We start from the raw sequence: 10,436 nt of genomic DNA, 5'->3' as shown, positions 1-10,436 counted from the left end.
GCTCGATTTCACGAACTTATCAGCTGCTAGCATAATCGATGTTTCCTTATTAATGAAAGATGTAAACAATCCCTTGTCACAACACATATGCGACGTGGCACCACTATCAACACACCATATGTTTTTCCTTTGAGTGGTAGCACTAATATGCATCAAGCAGTTTGATTTCTCCTTGCTTTCCCCTAGTTTTTTATGCCTCTCTTTGTTCGGGCATTCTCGTGCTCGGTGACCGAATTTCTCGCAAATGTAGCATTTGCCCTTGAAACTATGTTTTTCAAGGTTATTTTCTTCGCGTTGTTTTTGCTTTGCAGTTCCATGTAATTTTGTATGTACATACACGGCTTGGACAGAACCTTGGCGATCGTCCCTCTCTTGCTTGCGCGCTCCTTCTTCCAGAAGCTTCACTTTTACCGTTTCGAACGTCGGCAGCGTGTCGCGTGTTTCGATCGCTACAACGAAATTTTCCCACGAATTTGGTAAACTGGATAACAACATGATGCTTTTTAATTCATCATTAATTGTTATGTCCATCTCAGCTAATTTGTTGACTGTTTCAGCAAATTTATTGACATATTGAACAACGTTATCCCCTTCAAGCATTCTCAGCCTTGATAGTTTTTGATATAACTGAACTTTTCTGATCGGGCCACCTGGCAAATGTACATCACACAATTTTTTCCATGCGTCTGCTGCTGTTGTGCATGCCTTTATATGCATTAACTGCGTTGCTTTTAAATTTAAAAACAAACTTGCCAGGGCCTTTTGATCGAGCATATTCCATCTTTCGGAATCTTCAGAGCCATCTTCTGGCTTTACATATTGGCCACAAACGACTTTCCATAGATCTGCTGTTATAAGCACACTACGCATTAAAATGCTCCATACGTCGTAATTGTCGTCGCCTAATATTTCTATTTGAATTGACACACTCATTTTGTCGAATTCCGCAAATTAGTTTTTATTTATTTCGAGTTTCAACCGGACGCGTGTTAGTCCATTTAATTACTTTGAATTATTCAAACCGAAAACTTAGCTTGCTGAAGGCCCATAACCAACTGTTAGTTGTTTACCGTACGATCAGGACAACCGTTATGTGCTTCTAGACCGACCGAGCAAATAAACACAAGAACGTAGTGGTGTAGTTGACGGTTTAATTGAAACTGAGTAATAGGAATTTCACAATGTCTTCTTAAGCTATAATTGAGCGTTGCCAGATCAAAACATATAAAGCTTATTTAAATTATAACGTAATTTCAACAATATCCTTTGTCTTTGTTTTTGTCATTGCCTTTGCTAGCAATCCAAACTTAACGTAAACACAGCTTCCGCTTGGAGACCAAACCACGGCCAACTTATTGCGCATCAATCAAAAACTGCATCTATCAGCATAATTGAATTTCACAATGCAGTGGAATAATTTCAGCATAAAGCTTTTATCGAAAGTTCGGTAAGTTCGGCCGAGGTTGATTGGATTAGGACTTAGAATTTGAAGATCAGTCTGAATCGGGACGAGATCGTCAACAGCTTGAAGCAAGAGATAAGCTACCAACAAAGTGTCTCGTAATAGTATAAGTGAAAAAGTTTGTCGCCGAATTAAAGTTAAATAATAAAAAATTAAATTAATTTTTTTAAATAAAGAGTAACATTTTAATTTGCATAAAGTTGATTAAAAAACAATAGTACCGGTATTTAGGAATTCTCCGTTATGAACTAATCTTATTCAAATTCCACCCACTCTCCGATGGACAAATAGGTATGGATATTTTGCAAGAATTAAAAGCTGTAGTTAATATTTCAAAAGCAACTTTAGAAACTCAACGTTTCCATATTTAACTGCACACAGAAAACAACACAATCTCAGAACTTCACGTTATAGGCGAAATTTCTAAAAATATAGTTAAGCTCCCGTTAGCATTGAGAACGGTGAATTTTGGTACGAAACAACAACAATTTCAGAAGACCTCCTCATACAGGTCGAGAGATACGACTTTATTGAGATAAATGCTATATCTGAAAGCAGTGACAGTATGGCAAAAGACAAAACAGACATTCTTTATAAATTAAACACAGTCCATTTAAATGCTGAAGAGTTTACAGCATTAGAAAACCTCTGTAAGAAATTTCCGAAACTCTTCTACCAAGAGGGAGACAACTTAACGGTAACATAAAATGGAGATTAGTGATAGACTACAGGGAATTAAATGAAAAAACCGTAAAAGATAAGTATCCAATTGGAAGAGCCAAATACTTCACAGCTCTAGATTTGGCAAGCGGATTCCACCAGGTGGAAATGAACTCCAAAGATATCAGTAAAACAGCTTTTTCGACAATAGAAGGGCATTTTGAATTCGTAAGAATGCTCTTCGGCTTCACTAATGCTCCAGCGACTTTTCAAAGAGTAATGGATAATATTCTAGCTGACCTTAACGGTAACTGTTGTCTAATATATCTCGACGACATTTTAGTTTTTTCGTCATCACGCCAAGAACATGTTAATGACCTAAAGTTAGTATTCGACAGATTAAGTAGAGCAAATCTTAAACTCCAACCAGAAAAATCCGAGTTTTTTAGGAACAAAATTTAATACCTGGGTCACGTAGTTACCAACTCTGGCATAAAACCAAATCCTAAAAAGCTAATCGCTATCAAAGCTTTCCCAAAGCCAAAAACTAAAAAGCAAATTAAGTCTTTTCTACTCCTTGGTTATTACAGAAAGTTCATAAAAGATTTCGCAGCAATCACTAAACCACTGACACAACAATTAAAAGGCAAAGACACAGTCAAAATAGATGAGGAATTTAGTAAGGCATTTGAAACTTGCAATCCTCCAATATCCGGATTTCAAAACACCCTTTATACTTACCACAGACGCCAGTAATTTCGCCATCGGGGCAGTCCTGTCCCAAGGCACCCTTAATCAGGACAATCTTGTATCTTTCGCTAGCAGAACGCTATCCGATACAGAAACAAATTATTCCTCCGTAGAGAAAGAACTGTTAGCCATAATTTGGGCCACAAAACATTTTCGTCCCTATTTGTACGGACAGAAATTCACAAAAGTTACAGACCATAGGCCACTTACTTGATTCATGAGTTTCAAAGAACCTAACTCAAAACTTCGATGGAAACTCCAAATATTAGAATATGACTGCCAGGTGGTTTACAAAAAGGGGTCTCAAAACGTAGTGGCAGACGCCCTTAGTCGTATAACAGGCGTAATTAATACTAATTCAGTACTTCCTCCCACAAATAGTACCACTTCTGATTTAATCACCATCTCTAGTAAACCATTAAATGAATTTAACTTACAAATTGTTTTCAAAATCACAACAAAAACGGAACTATATCAGAGACAAACAAAACATGGCGGATATCTTAAAACAAATGTTGAAACCTCACAAAACTAGTGCCATCTTCGCACCAGACGAGATTTTTAAAATTATTGAAGCCTTAAAAGAATAGTTTTTACCTACCGAACTATACAAAGTTATAAGATGCACTACCCTATTGAAAGATATAACCGACCCAAACGAACAGGAAACAGAAATACGAAAATATCATTTGGCAACAATCACAGAGGAATAGACGAAACAGTAGCCCACTTAAGAAGATCCATATATTTCCCATTATTAAAAACAAAAGTAACCCATATTATTAATGATTGCGATGTCTGTCAAACACTTAAATACGACAGGCAACCGCAAAAGATCGAATTTTCGGAAACCGAAACCCCATCACACCCCATGCAAATTATACATACGGACATTTATACGATTAATGGTAAGACCATTTTAACGATCATTGACAAATTTTCAAAATCGCTGCGGGATATACAATCATGACTAGGGATAGCTTAAACGTAGTCAAATCAATGAGAAATTTTCTATCAACCTTTGCAATTCCAACTGTAGACGCCGAAAAAATGAATATCTGCACTCAACCCTTTAAATAATTTCACAATGCCTTTATTCGACTTGTCTCTTTAAGCACACGCCACCGAATGCCGCGTCTCGCCTATTCCTCTTTTCTTATGCTCTCTGAAGTGTGTATGTGTTTGTGAGTGAGCTAGGTATACATTCTTATCTCTTAATGCTAGCTTATAAGTAAGAGCGAGATAACAATCATATTCTTATTCCTAACGGGGATATGATCTGCCACTATGGGCTTCATACCTAAGACTATGCTACTACATGGTACAGTGGACCTTATGAGTGTTCATCCTACCACAACTCGGCCGTCCTGACTAGCTGATCCCCTGATCATGGTTTACATTGATTGCTTAGTTGTATGATGAATTCTTTTACCTTATTTATACATATGTACATACTATATTAATCTGTTATTATATTGTTATTATTGTTTAATTGTGTCTTCGTTTATTTTTCTTGTTGCCTATCCAATGCTTAATATTTTGGATGCTCCAGACACCTTGGTATGGGTTACGAGATATCTGAAAACCTTCTACGTCTTTTAACAAGAATCTGTCGTTTCTTAATACTTTGGATATCACATATGGGCCTTTACACTTTGGAATCAATTTTCTAGAGATGCCTGCTGTACTGTCGAAATTTTTAACCATCACATAATCTCCTTTTTTGTATTCTGATGGCTGTCTGGCGGTCTTGTCATATTGTGTTTTATTATACGCTTGAGCCTTTTTTTGATTATTCTCAACTTCGCTTCTAATTTTTGCCAAATCCCTATCTTCTTCAGTATTTTCTAATTCCTCTAGTTTTTCTCTTAATTCGTCTACTATTTTTCCTCTTTGCTCTAACCCAAAAAGAACTCTGCTTGGAGTTTGCTTGATGCTGCGGTGCTGTGTATTATTTAAGACGTGCTCAACTTTATCTATTACTGTGTCCCAATATATGCCTTTCTCTGGTTGTACCAGTTTCGCTATCATTGGACCTAGGCTTCTATTGACTCTTTCAACCTGTCCGTTTGTTTGGGGTGAACCAGTCGCAATCTTCATATGCTTAACATCGAACTCTAATATAAAGTCATCAAATTCCTTGGATGTAAAACAACTTCCCCTATTTGAAATGATGCATTTAGGCTTGCTGTATGCTCTAAAATAGTCCTTCAGGGCTGTAATGACTTCCTTTGTATTAGTGGTCTTTGTGGCGTATAAACTTACGAACTTCGTAAAACCATCGATGACAACAAAAATATGTTTTTTGGATCTGCCTGAGTCGACTTTATATAGAATATGATCTTCCATGTCTGTGGGAACATAAAATAAAAGTCTGCCGTCGTTACATTTTCTATAAATTATTCCGTTTCTCATTTCGAACAACTTATGTTCATTTTTTTCCAGCAGTTTCTTGATTTCTTGAACTTTTTGATCCTTGCCTTGGCAGATTACTAAATTGTCTTCAAACGTATTTGATTCCACTATCAAAATATTCGTGCATCTACTAAGAGCATCAACATGCTGCATCCTTTTACCTTCTCTATGTATGAGCTCATAATCGTAGTTCTGGAGCTCTAACGCCCATCTAGCTTTTCGCGGATTAAGTTCAATCTTGTTAAGCGTCAAAGTAAGAGAATTACAATCAGTTATAATTTTAAAGCGTTTTCCGTACAAATATATTCTAAATCTTCGCAGTGCGTGAATAATTGCCATTGTTTCCAATTCGAAACTGTGATATTTTGCCTCAGCGACTGTTGTTCGCTTTGAAAAATAAAATATTGGGTGTAATTTTCCATCCTCTTTTTTTTGACATAACACCGCACCGAAACCAAGAGCGCTTGCATCACAGTGCAGTTCTATTTCGTCTTTGAAATTATAAATTGCTAAGACCGGTGCCTGCACCAGCTTTTCCTTAAGAGTTGAGAAACAGCTCATTTCCTTTTCTCCAAATTTGAATTTTTCATTTTTTCTCAAAAGGTCATATAAAGGTTTCGCTAATGTTGAAAAATCTTTTATAAATCTACGGAAGTATGAACATAAGCCCAGAAAACTTTGAACGGCTTGTATTTTGTCTGGAACTGGAAAATGCTGTATGGCCTCTATTCCTTTGTCATCAGCCTTAATGCCTTCACCATTTATAATGAATCCTAAATATTTAATATTTGTCTGAAAGAACTCACATTTATCCATTCGTAATTCCAATTTATTTTGAGCTAATCTGATAAACACTTCCTTTAAGGTTTCTAAATGCTCCTCCGAGTTCTTGCTGGCAATCATGATGTCGTCCATGTATACAATTACTTTGTATACATGATCCTCGAAAATTTTGTTTACAAACCTTTGGAACACCGCCGATGCAGTTTTTAGGCCCATTGGCATTCTGAGAAATTCGAATTGCCTTAACGGTGTAACAAATGAGGTGTATTTAACTGATTCCTTATTAACGAATACATGAAAATAACCGTTTTTTAAATCAAGCTTCGAAAAAACTTTTTTGTTGACTAGCTTGTCTAAAAGGTCATCGATAAGCGGTATCGGATAATTGTCTTTAATTAAAACTTTGTTCAGTTTTCTAAAGTCTATACATAGCCGTATGTCTCCTGTTTTCTTTTTGACTAAAACAATTGGTGAAGCATATTCTGATTTACTAGGTTGAATAATTCCCTCTTTTAAATAGTCATCTAATAGTTTTTGTAATTTTTCTTTTTCTGAGTAGGCAAGTCTTCTTGGGGCGCAGCTAAATGGTTTTGACGTTTCTAAACAAAGTTTTATTTCGCATTTGACTAAAGGCTCGGTAGGCTTATTAACGCTTAAGTAGTTGCGTTTAATAATCTCCTTTAACTGACTGTTTAAGGCTTGGTTATTGTTTTCGCCGCATATGAAGTTCATTTGCTCATCCTCTAAGTGATCAATGCTACAAATTTCTCTAACAGCTTCTTTATAACTGGGCACAACCGCAGCATAAAGTCCGGAATCCGTCGTGAAGTTGGCTAAAGGCATAACTGTTTCGATGACCGTTTTGCTACCTGCTTCGTTAACAGTTTGACTTACTATACTACTCGCTTCGTTGGCTGTTTTACTAACTGTCTTATTAACTGTTTCATTATCCATTTGACTAACTGTTTCATCAACCTCTTCGTTAACTGTCTCACTAACTGTTTTGCTAACTGTCTCACTAACTGTTTCACTAACTGTTTCACTAACTGTTTCGCTAACTATCTCACTAACTGTTTCACTAACTGTTTCACTAACTGTTTCGCTAACTGTCTCACTAACTGTTTCACTAACTGTTTCACTAACAATATAACTGACTGTTTTACTATTTGCTTTTCTATATATTTTACTATCGACTGGGTTAACGGTCAACCTTCCCAAGGCGTCTGGATCCAGTTTCAACTGGCACGCTTCCATGAAATTTCGTCCAAGAACTACATTATGACTCATAGACTCGTCTGGGACCACGTACAAATAAAAATAACATTTAACTTTTTCTTTTATAATGTAACATAAGATTTTTCCATGTATTGTCAGTTGGCTTTTATTCAGCCCGAAATAGGTTTCTGAAGCGGATTCTAAATTAATTTCCTTGGATACATTGCTTAACTTTGAAAATGATATTGGACTCCCTGTGTCTATGAGGCATTCTGTAGTTAATGGGATTTTATAGCTATTGTGAAAAAAAATCTTGACAAGTCTTACATAATTGTTGATATTGGCGCTCTTGCGCTCCGGGCATTGTCCGACGAAGTGTCCAAATGCCCCACAGGCATAGCAGGATCCGGGCTCCCTCTTTGGCTTGAGACACTCCCTGGCGAAGTGTCTTTTGGAGTTGCAATTGGCACAACGTAAGTCCTTATTGGCTGCACCTCCTCCAGTAAGGCGCTTTGATGAACTGCTCCCTGTTTTGTGCTTCGGCAGACGGACTTCCGAGAAAGCCCGCAGAATTTGCATCGGCTCGGAGAAACACTGTATGCGCGCCTGGTTGCGCAACGCTGGTGCTGGGATTCCTTCAATGATGTTTTCCAGGAGCTCCTCTAGATCGATGTTGATGTCGTTGGCCAGCATCACCTTGTCCTCGAAGTAAACAGCAAATTTCTCATCCGGATGCCATTCGCGTTTTTGAAATGCGTTCCTCAGTTCCCCTTTTGACATCTTGACCTCGAATGTCAAGATTAACTGTTCGCACAGCTGGTCGGTTGATTCTAGGATGCGTGTGCAGCCAGCGCTGTGCGTTTCCTTTTCGTTTGGCAATTAGCAGCATGTGCATGCATCCGTCGTCCAAATTGTAAATCTTTCCGATGTTCTGAAACTGCGTGACCCAATTGCGCGCACATAAGCTGCCGTCAAACTCCATCGTTACCTCTTTTGCCAAGGCCAGCGATGTTGCAGGAGATTCCAGAAGCTTGTTTACATTTCGACTCTGGTGCTGAACAACACTGCCAGCGGTTTCTTTTCCAACACTGGTATATCGATGTTGTCGGCGGCGATAGTCACCTTGGTGCTGTTAACATTGGCGTCGGTGTTGTTAGCGCATATGTTAACATTGCCGTGGTTTCCGTTGCTGTTGTTCTCGATGACGTCATTGATCTGGCGAGCATGAGCAGACTTGCTCTTGTTCGCGTCGTCGATATCCGCATGGATCCTCTGCAGCACAGCCATGTTTGCCTCTATCTCGTCCCGAAGCTTTTTTTTGAGTGGCTCTCTCTGCATCCACCAACGATAGCTGATCCAGATCGAGGTTCTCCGGGGATTCTGACTGCAATGACTGCTCGTCGAACGGGATCGTGCGTGTGTCTCCACCCTGTGGCTCTCTCTGCTTTAGCCAGGCTGCAGCTCCATCCAATTCCTCCACCTCTTCCGCTGCTGATCCGTTATTTGGCGGTGAATCGCCACGCGTTTCTGGGGAAATGGCCTGCAGACGCACTATTAGTTCCGCTTTTGTGCCAGAAGTCTGGCGTCCAAGAGCTTCCAACCACTTCTTTAGTTGGAGCACTAAGAATTGATTCCATTTAGTGTCAGGCATAGTGGGTAATGACCACTTCTGATGTTGTGGACGCCGAAAAAATGAATATCTGCACTCAACCCTTTAAATAATTTCACAATGCCTTTATTCGACTTGTCTCTTTAAGCACACGCCACCGAATGCCGCGTCTCGCCTATTCCTCTTTTCTTATGCTCTCTGAAGTGTGTATGTGTTTGTGAGTGAGCTAGGTATACATTCTTATCTCTTAATGCTAGCTTATAAGTAAGAGCGAGATAACAATCATATTCTTATTCCTAACGGGGATATGATCTGCCACTATGGGCTTCATACCTAAGACTATGCTACTACATGGTACAGTGGGCCTTAAGAGTGTTCATCCTATCACACAACAAAACTCATTTGCGACCAAGGGTCGGAGTTTGCAAACAAACTTTTTAAGGACTTTTGTGCACAATATAACATCATATTGCACTTCACGTCGTTCCAACAATCTTCGAGTAATTCCCCGGTAGAAAGACTCCATTCTTCCCGAACAGAAATACACAGGATAATACTAAATAAAAGAAAAACAGAAAAACTCTCTTGTGACCACGAAGACATTTTTTTCGAAACCCTAACGACATATAACAACTCAATTCACTCAACGACAAAGTACACCCCCTTTGAGATATTTCACGGAAGACCCCACTTATTAACACAGGGGATCAATCCGAATAACGAACACGATTATCTTCAAAAACTTCACGAATTCCGCAATACTAACAACCCTGACATAAAATAAAATATGGAAAATAAAATGAAAGACAGAATTGCAAAAAGCAATGAAGATAGAAACCCACCAATTGCTCTCGAAGTAGGTAAAACAGTTTTTAGAAAGGAAAATAGGAGAAATAAATTGACCCCACGATTCAAGAAACACGCAGTTAAGGAAGACAAGGGCTTAACATTTATATCACACAAAGACCAAAAGATTCATAAAGAAAACATTAAGAGAAGAACAAAATAGTAATATTGGTCATATTTTACAGATTTTGCTGCGTAACAGCACAAGTTATCAAAATTCAAACACTGGAGGAGTATGACAAAATCGCAAAAATAGACCTGGGAGACGCAAGAGTCATACTGTCATACAAACATTTACTCCACAAAATTAATACACAGGACCTTTTAGAAAATATTATGAACTTTGAAACAGCACTTAATAAACTAGAAGAAGTAAGAGTTTCAGATAAAATTATAAACAGCTTAAGAGCCAAAATAGATCAGCTAAAAACCAAAATAAACACCTTACATATTACCCAAAGAAAGAAAAAAAAGAGGTATTGTAAACGGTCTTGGTAGCATAATAAAAGTAGTAACTGAAAATATGGAAGACGCCCAAACTATTGACGAAAAGTTTAACGTTGTTCAAGAAAATGAAAATCAAATAACAGAAAAAATCAACAAACAAACACTATTTAACAAAGAAGCTATTCTAAGGATTGAGAATATATCAAAACACATTAATTAAGAGCAACTAACAATTAACAATTTTATTAA

At 37.9% G+C, this 10,436-nt stretch overlaps 1 protein-coding gene across 1 annotated transcript; it reads right to left on the bottom strand.

Moving 5' to 3' along the window:
* Positions 1-7,399: 7,399 nt before the first annotated feature.
* On the bottom strand, positions 7,400-8,123 carry LOC116802097. The gene is made up of 2 exons (XM_032725223.1): positions 7,613-8,123; positions 7,400-7,557 (listed from the first exon to the last, which is right to left on the bottom strand). Exons 1-2 carry the CDS (start codon positions 8,063-8,065, stop codon positions 7,546-7,548), a joined length of 465 nt encoding a protein of 154 aa, XP_032581114.1. The 5' UTR covers positions 8,066-8,123; the 3' UTR covers positions 7,400-7,545.
* Positions 8,124-10,436: the final 2,313 nt, after the last annotated feature.

The sequence above is a fragment of the Drosophila sechellia genome, chromosome X, assembly GCF_004382195.2.
Source record: "Drosophila sechellia strain sech25 chromosome X, ASM438219v1, whole genome shotgun sequence".
Classification (NCBI taxonomy): domain Eukaryota; kingdom Metazoa; phylum Arthropoda; class Insecta; order Diptera; family Drosophilidae; genus Drosophila; species Drosophila sechellia.
The sequence above is the reverse complement of the archived record's forward strand: the minus strand, read 5'-3'. Positions and strand labels throughout refer to the sequence as shown.